At 45.0% G+C, this 18,825-nt stretch overlaps 1 protein-coding gene and 1 non-coding gene across 3 annotated transcripts in view; one reads left to right on the forward strand and one right to left on the reverse strand.

The window, feature by feature from the left end:
* Positions 1-660: 660 nt before the first annotated feature.
* Positions 661-18,825, reverse strand: part of Rfwd3 (ring finger and WD repeat domain 3) — a 33,228-nt gene continuing 15,063 nt past the window's right edge. For both annotated transcript variants that reach the window (NM_001402201.1, NM_001402202.1), the window contains 7 exon segments: positions 661-2,766; positions 4,118-4,329; positions 5,761-5,975; positions 7,664-7,840; positions 11,193-11,343; positions 13,525-13,753; positions 14,579-14,693. In NM_001402201.1, the coding sequence (NP_001389130.1) occupies positions 2,623-2,766; positions 4,118-4,329; positions 5,761-5,975; positions 7,664-7,840; positions 11,193-11,343; positions 13,525-13,753; positions 14,579-14,693 (1,243 nt within the window). In that variant the 3' untranslated portion in view covers positions 661-2,622.
* Trnal-aag (transfer RNA leucine (anticodon AAG)) lies at positions 14,464-14,536 on the forward strand. Its single transcript has one exon. It is a non-coding gene; the product is annotated as a tRNA-Leu (tRNA).

Here is an 18,825-nt window from a genome sequence, read left to right on the forward strand (position 1 = left end):
CTGAGCAGTCAGACCTACGGGCCTTCGCTCATTGCTAACGCCCCTGTCACAGTATTGGCAAGTAATTTTAAGAAATTATTTCCATCTCTTCCCATCTTACCTATCTCAGTTTAAAGCAGTAGCAGGAAGCCACCAAGCAGGAAAGTCTGAGGACTCTGTGTGTGTGTGTGTGTGTGTGTGTGTGTGTGTGTGTGTGTGTGTAAAGCTCAGTCTGGCCTGAAACTTGTAATCTTCCAGGCTGTTTCCTGAGTGCTGGGATTACGGGTACGTGTTACCATACTTGGGGCTGATTTAAGAGGCAAATGTAACTTCCAATTAGCAACAGCAAAAAGAACTGGCAGCTGGAGCCTCACCAGTGTAGATAAAATGTTTACACTGGGCACAGCGGAGCACATCTGAAATCTCTGCACTGGGAGGTATAGTAAGCAAGAAGCGAGGCCAGCCTTTCCTACATGGGGAGTTAAAGTACAACCCCTGCTACATGAGACTCTGACTCAGAGACGGTTAATTAAATAAGTATTTACTTAGCCCTAGGGGCCATCTGTGTAACTCATATACTGGATGAGATGGGGAATCTACTAGAGTAGGATTATGCTCCTACCTTTCCCAAGAGGCGGGGATATTCTTGCCTCTAGTGAACACAGGCAGAAGACACTGGGATTGGGGTTACACATTACAGATTCTTTATTTTGTTGACATTAAAACAAACAGTGAAATGCAGCACAGCAAATATTCGGAAATCCCAATGTCCCGTGACAAGATTTAAAAACAGATCCTGCTGGTGCCTGGGTGTTAGGGATGAAGTTTCTTGCAAGTAGGGGTAAGGCTGTCTTTGGAGAATCAGTCTATAATGGGAATCTGCTTCCAAAACACAGATTTGGGTTTCTAGTACAGCTCCGTAGTAGAGCAAAAAACTTAACCAGGTTGAGGTCCTGGCACTCCCCTACCCGAATTCAAATTGCAGAAATGCAGAAGCTGTCAAGGCTTGGTATTTAGGTTAGCTTCTGTGGTAGCAAATCCCCCCAGTTGGCCTTAGTTAAATGTCCTTCAACGCAAGTCAAATCCTAAGCCTGCTCCAGATCAACCTGACACCCACAGCTCTTTCTGTGGCCACCTGAAGAAGTTAGGTGAATTCTATTTACCCTTAACCATCAATCTATCAAAAGCATCTGGGGGGAGAGAGGGAGAAAAGGTGACTTTTCTCCAAGCTGTGGAAGCTGACATTTTTCTTTTGCCCCCCCCCCCTTTTTTTTTGAGACAGGGTTTCTCTGTGTTCTAGCTTTTGGCTGTCCAAAACTCACCTTGTAGTGAGGGTGGCCTTGAACTCACAGGGGATCCATCTGTTTCTGCCTTCAGAGTGCTAGGGCAAAAAGCATTCACCACTTCAACTGGCTGGAAGCTGACATTTTAAAAGCTTTAAGTTTTAAAAACAAAACAAACTATACATCTTCAAGTAGAAGGTTTCATTAAGCAGACACAGCCACAACTTGGAACCCTGGGAAAATTAACAATTTTCCCTTAACAATCCCTTGTTGGCAATAAAGATCACCAAAACAGCTCAAGAGTTTGACAGGCATGAAAGAATTTTTATTAAAAAAGATAGTGCTTCATCAAGGAACATCTGAGAGAAATCAGACAGGTTGGCCACACCTTGAGACAAGGTGTTGTAGGGCAGTGGCTCAGTGGGGTAGCCTAAGGCCAAGTAGACAAACCTGAGCAAACCTCTAGATGCTGGACTGTGCAGGACCGCCATGACGGAAGTTTCTAAGAGTCTTCCTTCCTGCCTCCCACAGATCTCTAGCCACTGTTACCTTCCTGAGCATAACCACTTCATTAACAACCTTTTCAGAAAAAAAGGGGGTGGGGGGAGCCTTTACTTGGGAACTATATATCCTTAGGCACTGACTTTAGGGGGAGTAAAACCCCCCCAGCATCCCAAGCTAACCAGAAAAATCCCAACCACCTGGTCCCTTTCCTTACCTCCCACAATGCAACGGGGCTTGATATGGTTTTGCATATGGCGGCTCATCAGCCACCTCCACCACCAGCCTTGCCAACATTTGAGTCGGCCTGGATGCCTGGGATGGAACTTGTTGCCACAAAGCACACCACACAGAAGTACCAGACATTGGGGGCAGCAAGCAGTGCAGGGGTCTGGGCGAAATAGTCGCTAAAAGGTTGTAAGCATTCAGACTTGGAAATAGGTCAAATCCTACACAGGATATGAACAGTGCCCTTTGTGCTTAATGGAAGACTCGCCCGCCTATCTTTTGCATCCAAGAAGCATGGCAGGCCTGTAGTGTGCTGCTTTTAAGCCAATTAGCCTAACTGACACGACAATTTAGGTTGGCTATTACAACCCCCAAATGCTTGGTGTGCACTCATATCCTAAATGGTAGTTGAGAGGACTATAAGATCCTATAGAATTAAGTAAAAAATTTCCAGGCAAGATTCACAAAGGTACTCATTTGGTGTAAACCGCACACAATCACACTAATCCAATGAACCATGATCCAGAAGTTCCAGCTCCAGCATGTAGACAGCGATCTTGTTTGGAGTCATGAGGTGCTCCAGACTATGCCACATTAACTAGCGGCGTGCCTAGCGGTCTCACGGCCACGCTCACTCCCATTTATAAATGTGGACAATCTTCTCGGTCAAGGTGGCCAAGTAGCTGTTCTGATTCGTTTCAAAAGGGCAGATGTCCAAGACAGGCTCATCAGTCTTCAGGTTCTGCAGCAATGAGCCACTGCCAGCATTCCACACCTTAAAAACAAACACACAGGAATAGAGGTCAACAGTTGGTTGCCCAGGTGGGGCAGAACTGTCTCTATCCACAACACTGTGAGCCAGAACACCCTAGGCTGGCTGGAGAAGCAAGCCAGGGACTCATTTCTCTCATCTAAGTGCCAGAAGTCTTCTGAATATTGTCCCTTCTAGAGACAGAAGTCAACAAGGCAAGGCCACTATCTCTGTCCTTATGGAACATGTATTTAAAGAAATATATTTATTTTAATTATGGTAGTCTGTGTGGGATACCCATGGAAGAATGTGGATCTCTTGGAGCTGGAATTATAGCTGCTTGTGAAGCACCCAATTCAGGTGTTGGGAATCAAACTTGGGTGGATCCCCTGGAAGGTTACTCTCTCCATACTGCTGAGCCATTGCTCCAGCTATGGAACAAATATCCTAGCAAGTGTCTTATTTTCTCAAAGTTTTATTACAAGGACGGCTGTAAAGTGTTAAGAACAGGACTGACCGATGAGGTGGCACAGTGAGAAGACACTGGCCGTGCAAGCCTACTAGTTGCCCCCAGGTAAAGGTGGGAGGAGAACGGAGCCTACATACTTGTTCCCTGACCTCTAACCGTGCAGTGTAGCACGTACTCTCCATCCCCAACATCATACGCACGCCTTTAACCCCAGCCCTCAGAGGGCAGAGATAGGCAAGTCTCATTACGAATTTGAGGCTAGCAAGATCTATATAGTGAGTATATACAATGAGCCCCTATCTCAAAAGTATTTCCAAACAGCAAAAAAGGGTGTGGATGAAGGAGGAGGTAAGAGGGAGAGACTGGCAGGAGCAAGGAGAAGCTGTAGTTGGGATGCAAAGTAAACAAATCATTTTTAAAAAGAAACATCAAAATAGCATTAATAAACCATCACCAGACCCTACTTTTTTTTGAGACAAGATCTCAGTATGGAGCCTGGATGCACTGAAATTCACTATGTAAACCAGGCTGCCTTTGAACTGAGAGATCTGTCTGCCTCTGCCTCACCTCCCAAGTGCTGCGGCCACAGGTGTGTGCTGCCTTGCTTGGCTTTTTACATGTGAACTGAACTCAGGCCTGCATGCTAACCTGACAAGTTATATTTTACTATAAACAAGTGACAGTCTTTGTGTACACATGTGTATACATTTATATGTGTGCCCCTGCATGTGCGTTCGCAAGCCACGTGAGAGTATCGTGTGTGTGTGTGTGTGTGTGAGACTGACGTGGTGAGCCTGGGACTGACTCCCTCATTCGTGCCATACGCTTCATAAAGGCGAGTGCCTTACAACTGGGCCAGGCCCTCAAGCTCCAAACTATTATAAACATAAAATAAACAGGCTTCACCAGGGCAGACTGTGACGCTTCATCTGCAGTGCACACGAGGACACTGCCATCGTTCTCTGGGCTCTGGAAGATGGCACTTTTGGTTAACAGTTTGCAAGTGGGTCCCCCGAGGAATGTCTGCACAGGAAGGCAGGAGCAGACCGGCTCGCCAGCGTCATCCAGTCTGTAAGACATCTCCAACAGCACAGTTCGCACGGTGTTATGGCTTTTATCTATGAGACAGAGAACCAGTGTTACCTCATGGAGGTGAACCTCAGATATTCACAACCTACCTGGGTAGAAAAGCCAAACACATTAAACGTCAAGATCTACAGCAAATACAGCAATGCAGCACAAATGAAACTCAGAAGCCCGGGCTAGGATGAAGGGAACTACCTGCAGTCGGCTCTTCCTACTAGAGAAACAACTCTTGAGAATGAGCTGGTTTTGTAAAATCACTGCACCCTGAGAGAACTGGGGAATTTACTGTTCAAGTGTCTAATGGTATTTTTCCTCCTTCCACTGAGTACTCCATTAGCTATCACAGAAACAGAGTTGTATCTAAGGTACTTCTGAGAGACAGACAAGAACAGGAAAACAAAATGGGACCCCCAAACTTTCTATGGAAGTCACAGCATGATTTGGTAAGAGCCAAAGGTCAGAAGCAGCAATTCAAACAGTTTCCCAGATAAAACAAACACGAAATGATAAGATCTGTGCACAAATGGGCACTCTGTTGGTCAATCTGACCAACAAACTTGACAAATCTACCTGTCACAAATTTGATTACTAGAGTTGATTCCTTATTACCCATTTTTAGTGTGAACTTAAATCACTGATCTGGTTGGGACTCTCTCAGACAGTAACTGTCTAGGTAGGAATAAATTGGACTCAGACCAGGTAAGAGTCACAGTGGTGTCTGCCAGTAGAAACACATTTCCTGAGAGAGACACCTGCCTACAGGTCAGGACTTACGATATGAGGCGTTTTCCAGGACAAAGACATACTTGTGAACAGTACACCATAGCCAACCATCACTAAATATTCAGAATCCTATTAGGGCAAGGCTAGTTCATGCCATTCTAAGACCTCAAGACCTAGTTAAAGGGGCAAACCTCACCAGACTGACCATCAGGAATAGATTCTTTCCTTTAGGTGAGAACAAGACAGACCTGTAAATTAATAGCTGCTCAGAGTTCTATCCAAGGATTTGAAGGCAGTGACGTTTAGCTGCCTAGATAGTTCCACAAAACCATGTTGCCCGTCCTAACTTCGTTAGACTCAAATATCGAACAACTAAAGACCTGATCTGGTGCCAGGCTGTTTCCAGCTGGGGCCTTTTCTTAGGTGAAGTGAGGGGCAGATGACTGGACTGAGGCAGAGAAATGGACTCAAGGGTGGGTTGCCTCATTCTAACACTGTTGTTAGATACCCAGGATCCTGGAGTAGTTACTTCACTTCTAGAAGCACAGGACAGGACGTTTTCAATACAGGGTAAAGAGCCGGCTCTGGGGTTCCCATTTCCGTGATACTAGGAATTGCAGCACTGCCTGTCGGCCTTAGAGAGGCTTTCCAAAGCCACCCAATGTCTTCTTCCCTGCACCTCCTCCCCTGCCCCACTCTCAGCCACCAAAAGAGCAGGCCTATAAGAACTCAGAACTCACCAGGCCTGTATGTCACAAGACAGTGTCGGGTGCTGCTCTCTGTCTGAAAGTCTACAAAGCCCCCTGGCTCCAAGGATAGCACATGAGGCTTATGACAAAAGTCTGTTTTTAGTTCCCAGAAGGAGGCATTCTCCAAGGTTCCAGCCAGCACCCCACCGTAAGGAAATGCAGTCACCGCAGCTCTGGGTAAATATGACAGGGACACCAGAGGACATCTGAAGGCAAAAAAAGGGAAACTGTGACATACGTTCCAAATCCAATACTCCAGACCTCATGCTCATGACAAGGAGTCCTACATTCCCAACTCAACAGAGGTCAAAAAGAAGGGTAAGCAAACATCCTCCTGCACCCTCTAAAAAGGAATGAACCTCCTCTACGAGAGAATAGAAGGAATACACGGAATACTCCGCACTTACTTTCAACGTAAGTGGGATTCAAACCCAATGTGGCTGAGGTGCACATTTAACCTATCAAAGTGGGCCCTGCCTCAGGTTCTCCCAGCAGCATCTCGGTCCCCACCCTCTACTCCCAACTTTCAGCCCAGGGCTTCCCCTCTCCCAGGGGCTTTTCCCCACAGAACACTGACATTTTGGTCTCTCCCCTTTGTCTGTGAGCTTTCTTACTTCTTCCTCCTCCCACTTCCCTGTCTTTCCCCATAGTGACTTCCCTGGTGGCTTCGTTCCTTGGTTAACAGTGAATTCTCCCAACAAATATGTCTTTATATATACGCTAACCTGGCTTGAACTGGCTCATTTCACTGAAATAACTTATCCAACAGGATATATCAGATGCTTCCAAAGAAAAATCCTGTAATAGGCTGGAGAGGTGGCTCAGTGGTTAAGGGCACTGGCTGCTCTTCCAGAGGACAGGGGTTCGATTCCCAGCACCCACATGGTGGCTCACAACTGTCTTTAATTCCATCTAGTTCCAGAGGATCCAACAACCTCACAGAGACTTATGTATGGGCAAAACACCAATGCACATAAAATTAAAAAAGAAAACAAAAAATTAAAAAAGAAAACCCTGTAACAACAAAAGGACAGCCTAAAAGTAAACGATATTTTAACTCAGAGAAAAGATGATTTTCTTGTTTTGTTAAACAGAATTTCTCTATGTATCCTTGGCTGTTCTGGAACTGTCTCTGTATTCCAGACTGGCCTCAAATTCAGAGATCTGTCTGCCTAGGATCAAAAGTATGTGCCACCACCATTGTCAGCAAACCCCCCTCCACTTCCCCTCTTTACCCTTCAAGACAGGGCGTTCTGGGTAGCCCTACCCTGGCTATCCTGGAACCTGCTAGCCTCCAATTCAATATCAGCTTATCTCTCCCTCCCGAGTGTTATGTGGGATTAAAGGTGTGCACCACCATGCCTGGCTTCGATTAGATTGGGTTCTAAATTTCATTCTACAAGTTTATGATCAATACTATATGCTAACACACCTCCACAAACACCGTCCTACAGACCATGTTCCCATGAATTTGATCATGCACGGCTATCCAAGCAAAGCCTCCCCTGAGCCCTCCTCTTTCTTACTTTTTTTTATGAGACAGTTTCTCTGTATAGCCCCGACTATCCTGCAACTCACAGAGATCCGCCTGCTTCCCAGTTGCTGGGAATAAAGGTGTGTACCACCATACCCAGCCTCAAACGTTATTGACTCTGAAGTGAGAAAGTGCCAGACCTTAGATTGCTGGCCGACTGTGGATACACTCCAAGGAAAGAACAAATATAGTAGCAATCTATTAAGAGCGCTGTGACCTACATAAAAATGAGATCTTCCGGGGCTGGGGATTTAGCTCAGTGGTAGAGCGCTTACCTAGGAAGTGCAAGGCCCTGGGTTCGGTCCCCAGCTCCGAAAAAAAGAACCAAAAAAAAAAAAAAAAATGAGATCTTCCTCGTACCTGGCTTTCTGAGGAACTAATTCCTGGACATAGGTATTTGTGTTCCGTAAGTCATAGATCAGAATTGAACCATTGGCCAGTCCAGCGTAGATGTAATTGTTTTCGTCAAGACACCAGCAACAGCTCCAGACAGGGCGTCCAGTGTTGTAAGTCTGCACCACAGTATTTGTTTCTAGGCTGTAGAGTTTTAAGAGATTTTTACCACCATATATTAAAAAATTATGTATACAACAGTGATAATTAATAATAAAACATTTCACAAAATTGTATTTATTCCTCTGTAGTTAACTGTCACACAGTGGGCAATGCAAGAAAGTGAAAACATACGGAAAACCAAAAACTCTATTTCAACCACCCAGACCTTTTGAGATGTTAGGCAAAGAACCTAGGGCTAACGGTAGGCAAGCCTTCTGTCACTGACTTACATCTCTAGCTTCTCCTAACCCTTACTGTTGTTTTGAGACAGGGCCTCACTGCATAGCCCTGGCTGGCCTAGAACTTGCTAAGTAGACCAGGCTGGCCTTGAACTCAGAGATCTTCCTGCTTTTGCTTCCCAAGTGCTTAGGTCAAAGGCACGAGCCATCACGTCTGCTGACTTTTAAACTAATTTTTTAAATTCTAAAATTATTATTTTTAATAAGTAGGGGTTTTTTCCTACTATCTGTATACTTTCCTACTATAGGTATCTAAAGGTACCTATCTGAGTACCTTTTCTGAAGCCAGAAAGGGTTTCAGATCTCCTAGAACTGGAGTTTAGAGAGTTGAAAGCTGCCTGCCATGTATCTGCTGGGAACTGAACCCAGGTCAAAGGAAGGGCAGCCAATGTTTCTAACCACCAGGCCATCTCTCCCACCCTCTGAAGAGTAGCAAGCTTTCTACCACCGAGCCATCTCTTCAGTGCCCATTCCCACCCTCATCAAAACACACACACACACAGACACACACACACACACACAGACACACACACAGAGACAGACAGACAGACACAAACACAGACACAGACACAAACACAGACACACACACACACAGAGACAGACAGACACACAGACACACACACACACACACACACACACATACACACACACACAGTGTATGTGTATGAGAACGAGAGTGCAGATGCATACATGACACACTGTGTGTGGAGTTCTAAAGACAACTCTTTGGAGCAGTCGGTTCTCCCCCCAGCCATGTGTTCAAGCCACCAGGTTTCTGCACTAAGTGCTTTCGTTATGAGCTGAGTATGCTCTAGGGTTCCCCTGCTGCTGTCTCCTCACTACCTCACTTGACTTTGTTTTTGGGTTTTTTTTTTTTTTGTTGTTATTTTTTTTGCTTGTTTTGGTTAAATCGCCCTCCCCATTCAGCATCTGTAGCATACAGAATACAATGTTATGCTGAAAATTGGGTAAATGAACTTCTCCATGGAACCAAGAACTCAACTCAGAATCCCACTTATTAGCCATGTGGTCTACAACTGAGTTATAGATCCCTACCCTTAAAAGACTCAAGATTGTCTGTCTGTTTTTTTTGGAGCTGGGACCAGTCTGTTTGCTTTTTGACACAGGGTCTGTCTCTCTGTGTTGCCTTGGCTGTCTGTGAACTCACCCTACAGACCAGGCTGGCCTCGAACTCACAGATTCCCTGCCTCTGCCTTAAAGGCATGTGTCCCTACTGCCTAGTTCCTTTAAAGATTTCTTAGAGTGAAAAGGAGTAGGAAGGTAGCTCCAAAGGAATAGATCACACTCAGGTCTCATATTACTAGTTACCCGGGGGACAGACCTGGAGTAAGCAGTCCTGAGCTGTCACTGCAATTCTATGAGGAGACAATGACTTCCCACATTATATCCCAACATCTATAGAACACTGCTCTCATTCAAATAGTTTAATATGGACTTTTAAAGTATGTAATTTTAGGTGATAAAGAGATGGGTCAGTGGTCAACCGCACCTATTTTTCTCAGAGAGGATCTGGATTCAGTTCCCAGCACTCAGATGGGGACCATCAACCACCTGGAACTCTGTTCAGTCCCTGATGCCCTCTTCTGGCCTCTGCAAGTACTGCATGCAGGTGGTGTACAGCAGACACGAGGGCAAACAAGACACACACACACACAGACACATACACACAGACACACACAGACACATACACAGACACACACACACACGCACACACACACACAGACACACACACAGACACACACACACACAGACATACACACACACACAGATACACACAGACACATACACAGACACACACACACAGACACGCACACACACAGACACACACACACAGACATACACACACACAGACACACAAAGACACATACACAGACACACACACACAGACACGCACACACACACAGACATACACGCACACACAGACACACACACACAGACACACACACACACAGACACATACACAGACACACACAGACACATACACAGACACACAGACACACACAGACATACAGACACACACACACAGACACGCACACACACAGACACGCACACGCAGACACGCACACGCAGACACGCACACACACACACAGACATACACATACACAGACACGCACACACACAGACACACACACACAGACACGAGCACACACATCCCTCTAGTAAAACTTTTAAGTGAAATTTTAAAGAATTAGAATAGCCCAGCCTTTGATGCAGGCCCAAAATACCAGTTACTCAAAGGAATAACAATTACAAGGTCAAAGCCAGCCTAGGTAAATTACCAAGAGCCACAGAGTTAAAAATAAAAATGGCATGGAGAGAGCCATGACGAATGCTTGTCACACACATTCCAGACCCAGGCTCAATCTGCAGTACTACAAAAACCAACGAACACGAGTCAGACTACCTCACATTAACTCAGTGACCTCCTGTGTTACTTTTAAATTTTTCCTTTTTTGCCCAGTCTCATGCTCTTGGGTTGCTTCCTCATGACCTTTTTTTTTGGTTCTTTTTTTTTTCGGAGCTGGGGACCGAACCCAGGGCCTTGCGCTTCCTAGGCAAGCGCTCTACCACTGAGCTAAATCCCCAACCCCCAGGTCTCTACCTTTTAGGGGCTGGAATTACAGGCATTTGCTACCACAACCCCCAAGTTTATGTCTACTTTTCTGTCTTTGTTTTTAGACAGGGTTTAATTCTGTAGTTCAAGTTGTCCTGGAATTTACTATGTAGTCCAGGCTAACTTCAAACACATGGTAATCCTCATGCCTATCAGGACCCCAAGTCTAGGATTAGAGGTGTCAATCACCACACAGAACATATAGACTTTTATTTCATTCATTTATTTATTTAGAGATGGTCTCTCTACACAGCTCTGGTTGTCCTAGAACTCACTATAGGTCAGCCTAAAACTTGTAGGAGATCTGCCTGCCTCTCCATGCTGGGTTTAAAGTATGTGTTTGGCTGCGTATATCCTTTCACAAGAAGACACTGGCTCAGATCAACAAAAGGGCACCATAACACTAAGACTAACTTGACGCACAGTGACCCAGGCCCCATCTTTCCCTCGACTCCCTTACCTGGTCAGTTTAATGGTGTTGTCAAGGGAGGCGGAGAGGAGCAAGCCTTTGGATTGATTGCTGAAAGCTAGTCCACGAATCTGCTTGCTATGCATAGGGATGTACTGACTGCTTCTCATGTTCGCAGTACTCAGCATCTTAACACCAAAGCCTACCAAAGAAGAAAGTTAAAACAGGAACACAAAGGTAAATCATGGCAAAACAGAACTGTCTTTTAAAGTAATTAGCACCTTTCAAAAGTGATTTGCTTACCTTTCCTGGAATCCAAGTCCCTAGGGAACAGCTAGTCACATAATGAAAACGAGAATTTCCCAGTTACACATTTTTTTTTTTTTTGAGAATGTTTTTCTGTGTAGCCCTGGCTGTCCTGGAACTTGCTCTGTAGACCAGGCTGGCTTTGAACTCAGAGATCTGCCTGCCTCTGACTCGAGTGCTAGAATCAGATGCATGTGCCACCATGCCAAGCACCTTAGGGTTATACTTAAAAAATTTTTAAAAAGCAAAATCCATTTTAAATATCCATCAAGAGATGGATGGACAGATTTACCAAGTATATATATAATGAAATACCACCCAGTAATAAACTACCAATTTGCATAAAAATATGGCTCTAAGAACAAAAAGAAGCACACACTGTATGGTGCCATTTATACAACGTTCTGGAACGTGCACCGGCGAACGGCAGGTCGGTGGCTGCCCGTGAGTGTGTAGAAGGGAAAAAGATAACGGACCTTACAAATCTGTACAATTTAATTTTATGACACTTGTATTTTGGTAAAGCTATTGAGACAGGTGGGCATGGTAGGATGTAATTACAATTCTAGCATTAGTAAAGGCTTGAGGCCAGCGTGGTCTATACAGTAAGACCCAGTCTCAAGTAGACAAATATAAAGGAAGCCGTCTGGACAAATATCAAGCACATCACCTACAAAAAGAGGTTAATTCAAGATTCAAAGACAGGAACAATAAAGAACAGAGAAAGGGCCGGAGAAACTACCATGTCAATTCATCTTATCCAAGATTCATTCGCAGTCATGCTTTGCCACATGCGTGATGTACACTGTGGGCCACCTGGCACCCTCACGTGGCCAGACCAAGGGCGCCTGTCAGCCCTCCTGGGACTGGAGTTACAGTCTGTGACAGATGGTTGTGACCTGTCACGTGGGTGGCTGAGAACTGAACCCGGGGCCTTTGGAAGAAGTTAGTGAACTTCACTGCTTTTAACCATCTCTCCAGCCCTAGTTGTGCCTTTATCTCTGTGTAGGTATATGCACGTGAACGTGGGCCCCCACAGAAGCCAGAAGAGGGCATTAGATTCCCTGGAGCTAGAAGTGCCATTATAGGTCATTGGGAGCCACCTAGCATGGGTGCTGAGGTTTAACTTCAAACTTCAAGAGAACCACTTTCCTGTCTGAAAGAGAAGAGCAGAAAGAGCTCAACTTATCCCTTCAGCCCCCATGAAATGACTACTGTATTCCTGACATTCTCTTGTTTGTAACTACGAATATTAAATTGTGTTTAAATATGAGTTAACCTCCCGAGGCAGTCTCTGTAAAACAGTGTGAACAAATCTGTAAGGTAAATGACACACAAGGACTATTCTCCTCCTTGGACTACGGCAGTGACAAAGGACACTTCCGTGAGCCTCCTTTCTCATGGTCACACTGTTTCTGGTATTGGTAATTTGCAAAATAAGAACAAGATATATGGAAGAATTTTTTTCAAGTAGGGCAGTGGGCTGTGTAGCAATTAAAGAACTGCTTGTGGGTTGGGGATTTAGCTCAGTGGTAGAGCGCTTGCCTAGGAAGCGCAAGGCCCTGGGTTCGGTCCCCAGCTCTGGGGGAAAAAAAAAAAAAAAGAACTGCTTGTAGCTGAAAGAAACATTTTCTATTTGTTTGAAACAGGATCTCACCATGTAGAGCACAGTGGCCTACCTTCTGCCTCAATCTCCTCAATGTTGCTGCTACAGGCGTGTGACAGCAGACCCTGCTATTAAAGATATGGTCTTTTGTTTTGAGACAGGGTCTCCTTATGTAGCCCAACTTTCCTGGAACTTGCTACACAGAACAGGCTGGCACCTTAGAGATCTGTCTACGCCTGCGTGTTAGGTGCTGGGATTAAAGGCATGAGCCACCACGCCAAGCTATGAAAGGCACCTTTGTAGCATATGAAGTACTTGCACTGAATTAACAGACAGACGGACAGACAGAAGGACAAAAGTGAGTTGATAGCCTGTTACCAGTCCTTAACCACCACTGAGCCCAAGATTCTTCAAAAAGGGAAGGGAATTAAGATGCGTTTAATGATGAACTCAAAGTTCTGAGCTGTTTACCTGGAAGGAAGGAAGCCTGAGGAGAGGGCTGGGACGCCACCAAGCAGCTCAGACCATCGCAATACGCCATGATTCGGCAGTTTCCCGTCTGAGATACTGTGAAGGTCTTCTCTGAGCTGTATTTGCGCTGGCTCTGGCTGGAGGGCAGGCAGCTCCCACAAAGTGCTTGGGAGCCGCTGCACTGCTGTCCCGCTGGGCCCTGATGCCGCACCATAAGCTTCTCCAAGTCCTACAGTGTAACAGACGTTGTAAGCGAACCCCCTCCTTTGGTTTTCTTTCTTCTTCTTTTTCTGGTTTGGCTTTTTGCTTATTTTTTTTGTTTTCTAAGACAGGGTTTCTCTGTGGAGCCCTGAGTCCTGGAATTCACTCCACAGACCAAGCTGGCCTCAAACTCACAGAGATCTGCCTACCTCTGCCTCCCGAGTGCCAGGATTAAAGAGGTGTGTGCCACCACTGCCCAGCAAGAATTTCTTGCCAATCATGAAAATGTTACCGTGAATCTTAACTGAATTTCTGAGTATTTCACCAGGTAACTGAACTAAGGAATGCAGAGAGATTTATTAAAATATTAGGGTAAAGAAATATTTAATGGTTGTCATGTGTCTGAAGCCCTCATAGAATTTATATGGGTTTTGGGCTAATGTCCTATCATTGAGATAAACATAAGTAATATTTAGATTCCTCTTAAGGTGCCCTTTAAAAAAAATATTTATTTTCATTTATCTGACTACACTGTTGCTATCTTCAGACACACCAGAAGAGGGCATAAGACCCCATTACAAATGGTTGTGAGCCACCATGTGGGTGCTGGGAATTGAACTCAGGACCTCTGGAAGAGCAGTCAGTGCTCTTAACCACTGAGCCATCTCTCCAGCCTAGTGCCCCTCTTTTTAATTTTGATTCTAGAAATCTTTTGAATTAGAAAAGACGAACTCGGGGTTGGGGATTTAGCTCAGTGGTAGAGCGCTTGCCTAAGAAGCACAAGGCCCTGGGTTCGGTCCCCAGCTCCAAAAAAAAGAAAAAGAAAAAAAAAAAAAAGAAAAGACGAACTCACCTGGACACGGCTATTGAGTTTTGTGCATTTATCCATAAGGACCTGAAGCTGGAGCCGGCACTGGGCGGATTCCAGCTCGGCCTGCTTCCGGAGCGCCTGCTCACTCAGTAGGTCACTAGGGAGAAGCCGAGGCAGGAGGATCAGAAAAGCTAGAGGACTCGCAGCAAGCTGACAGTCAGGTCCTGTGTAACACACATCTAGACTGTGAGCGCGTCATGGCAGTTTAATAACGCACAACACAAGCTGTCTACTAGTGTGTGGGGCTGACCAGCCAGCTCGCTGGGGCTTGGTGTGGAAGTCAGAGATAGGACTCCTACTGTACGTGGAGACTAAAAACAGCATAGGAAAGTGAGTGAACCAATTCACTGCTTGAGCTAAGGCAAATTATAACAGATTAAACTTAAATATTAAAAGACCAGGATTATCTACCGGAGTAAAAGAAAATAAACTGTTGTTGGTTATCACAAAGTCTGCAAACTAAACGATCAAATGATCAGAACCAACAAGGTTAAAGCTTTAAAAGACAAGGAAGTTTACATCTACACTAAGCAAATGCTAACAAAAGGCCAATTAGAATAAACACAAAATGCATGAATAGGTATAAAAAAATTACACAACCATAAATTTGCATATACTTAAAGATATTTTAAAATAGGGAGCACAAAAACAAGAACAAAATCCCACTTGACTGAAACAGCAGAGAAAACGATATGAAATGACAAGTCGGCCCTTATTTATTTATGAGAAATTCAAATGAGCCAGAATATGGTGGCACATGCCTGTAGTACTACCAAGGAGAGGCTGAGGCAGGTGGACCACTAAAGCTCAGAAATTCAGTCATTCCTGGGCAAGAGAGACCTTAATTCAAAGCAAAGACAACAAAGAACGCTGTAGAAGAGGCCTGCAGAGATGGTTCTCCCACAGGACCAGGGTTCCCAGGACCCGCATGGCAGCTCACACTTGTCTGGAACTCCAGTTCCGGGGGATCTGGTGCCCTCTCCTGTCCTCTGAGAACACCAGGCATTCACTGGTGCACATCTATCCATGCTGACCAAACACCCATCCCATGTATATTAAATAAAAACAGAGGAAAACAGAGGCAGGCCATGGAGCAAAAGCCTCGCTCGAGGTAAGACATAGGCAGCAAGGAAAACTTGGTGCAGAAAGAGCACGGTATCTAATAAATCACACTACAGCAGATGGTAATCCAGGAAATTAGACCTCAGAGTTAAAATTGACAAATAAAAATCTCAGAGATCGGGGTTGGGGATTTAGTTCAGTGGTAGAGCGCTTGCCTAGCAAGCACAAGGCCCTGGGTTCAGTCCCCAGCTCCAAAAAAAAGAAAAGAAAAAAAAAAAAATCTCAGAGATCGGGCTGGAGAGATGGCTCAGCGGCTAAAAGCACTGACTGCTCCCAAGTTCAATTCCCAGCAATCACATGGTGGCTCACAAGCAAGTGTAAGGGGATCTGATGACCTCTTCTGGTGTGGCTGAAGAGAGTTACAGTGTACTTACATAAAATAAATAAATCCCCCCCCCCCCAAGCTAGGGACAGAACCCAGGGCCTTGTGCTTGTTAGGCAAGCGCTCTACCACTGAGCTAAATCCCCAACCAAAATAAATAAATCTTAAAAAAAATTTTCAGAGATCACTAGAAGCTACATCTTGGTCTTAAAATTGGAGACAGCAGGAGCAAGAGGTTGATGCATCTGCATGGAAACAAACTCAGGCTATTCAGGAGGCTGAAGCATGTGGGCCACCAATGAGTGGCTTGTTTAGTCTACACAGTGAGTTCAAGACCAGCCTAGACAACTTAGAGACCATCTCAAACAACAACCAAATACCCTCACAATACTTAAAAAAAAAAAAAAAAAGCAGACTTTGGTTGCTCAAGTCGCTGTCCCAGGAACTCCCGGACTCTAGTTAGTGATCTAACCACCTTCAGAGCCTGGGGCTTCAGGGAGGCACGTTTGTTGCTTAGGATTAACTTTTTAGAAAGGCCTAAAACAAAAATGGCAAACTGTTAGGATTCAATACAAGTCGAGTATGGGGTAGGTCCCAGGACAGCCAAGGAGGGCTACACAGAGAAAACCTGACTTACAAAAATGCAGTCACGGGGTTGGGGATTTAGCTCAGCAGTAGAGCGCTTGCCTAGCAAGCGCAAGGCCCTGGGTTCAATCCCCAGCTCCGAAAAAAATAAAATAAAAAAAAAAAAATGCAGTCACAATGTTTTTATTGACGTGTGCATTTTAACCATTTTTGCAGCATCTAACACTATGCTACACCAATGTCGGTTTACTCAGTTAATCCACTTGAGCTAGATTATTTTTATTATTATTTTTTTTTTCTTTTCTTATTTTCGGAGCTGGGGACCGAATCCAGGGCCTTGCGCTTCCTAGGCAAGCGCTCTACCACTGAGCTAAATCCCCAACCCCTTGAGCTAGATTATTAACAACGTAACTCATGCTCATTAAGTAAACCTTTGCAAATATTCTTTTCAAAACAACTACTTTCTGGGAATAGGATAACTATACATTTGCGCTCGAGACCTATAAATTAACCTTTCTTGTTGCAGTGACCAAATACTCAACAAGAAACACCTTGAGGAATTTATTTTGGCTCACAGCATGAAGTGACACAAAGGAAGGCATGGCAACAGGTGGCTCCATGACAGCTCACTTGACATTTCTGCCAACAGGAAGTCGAGGGGTCAGGCTAGAATTTGAGTAGGTTAACTCCTAAGGCCCAGTGAATCATTTCCTGCAGCTAATCCTGGCCTCTTAAAAGGTTTCACAGCCTCTCAAATGGCACCACCAGCTCTAAGTATTTAAATATTTACATTCAAACTTTACCAGTAAAATGTGAACGAACATATTCGCAACTTTCTCAATGGTGGGTATTTTAAACTTTAGTCTTCCTTTTCTTTAGAGAGACAGGGTCTCCATGGCACAGACAGTGTGGAACTTGCTAGGTACTTTTCTTTTCTTTTGTTCTTGTCATAGATGCATCCCAGGGCTGTGTGCATGCTAATCAAGGACTGAGCTAGGTCTCTAGTCTCAGGCTCAAACTTGTGATTCACCTGCTTCTCTCTCCCAGGAACACGTCACCATTGTGGGGAAAAACACATACATGTGGAAATCATCGGGTAACTTTACCAGTGGGAAAATCGTACTGTTCAACATATACATGTGGAGATCATAGGGTAACTTTACCAGTGGGTTCTCTCCTTCTACTAGGGGTTCTAGCAATTAAATTCAGGTCAGTAGGCTTGTACTGCAAGGGCTTGCATCCAGAGCCATCTCACTGGCCAATGTGATGCCATCTTTAACGTTTTTAAATCATCTTGAAAGACCCCAGCTTAGCAGCAGTAACGCCATTTTGCAAGGCTGTACTTAAGATGACTGGTTCAGGGAAAGGTTAGAACACTGAGTACACATCGGCTGCCAAGCAGGATGTGTTTGGTTGAAGGCCTGGCAACAGGACGACTTCGGTTGAGCACCTGACAATGAAAAAAGCCCCGGGAGAGGTCCCACACCCTGGTGGGGGGCCGAGTCAGTCGTTATGTTCCAAGAAGGTAGCTAAGAAACTTGCCCCCGGGCTGAACCCTTGGGGGGCCGAGTCAGCTGTTATGTTTCAGGAAGGTAGCTAGGAAACTTGCCCCCGGGCTGAACCCTTGCCATATTAGAATCCACCAATTATATCCCTGTAACCATGCATCTGCTTCTGTATGCTTGCTTCTGCTCCCCAAAATCCTATAAAAGCCCATCCTTGGTTCCGTGGGGCGCGCCAGTCCCCCGAGTGACTGAAGCGCCCGCAGGTGCCTGTGCCTGTGTATCCCGACAATAAACCAAATCCTCTTGCTGATTGCATCCTGTGGTGTCTCGGTCTGGTCTTTGGAGTTAGAGGGTCTCCATCCCGAGGGAAAGTTCTCCCTGAGAGCTTTTCAATCTTTTTCTTAGTTTGGCTTTCTCTTTCTTAAAGATAGATAGATAGATAGATAGATAGATAGATAGATAGATAGATAGATAGATAGATAGATAGATAGATATTTATTTATTGTATGTGAGTACACTGTAGCTGTCTTCAGACACACCAGAAGAGGGCATCAGATCCCATTACAGATGGTTATGAGTCACCATGTGGTTATGTGGTTGCTGGGAATTGAACTTAGGACCTCTGGAAGAGCAATCAGCGCTCTTAACCACTGAGCCATCTGTCCAGTCCAGTGTGTGTTCTCGTTCTCCCCCAC

The sequence above is a fragment of the Rattus norvegicus genome, chromosome 19, assembly GCF_021556685.1.
Source record: "Rattus norvegicus strain SHRSP/BbbUtx chromosome 19, alternate assembly SHRSP_T2T, whole genome shotgun sequence".
Taxonomy (NCBI): Eukaryota; Metazoa; Chordata; class Mammalia; order Rodentia; family Muridae; genus Rattus; species Rattus norvegicus.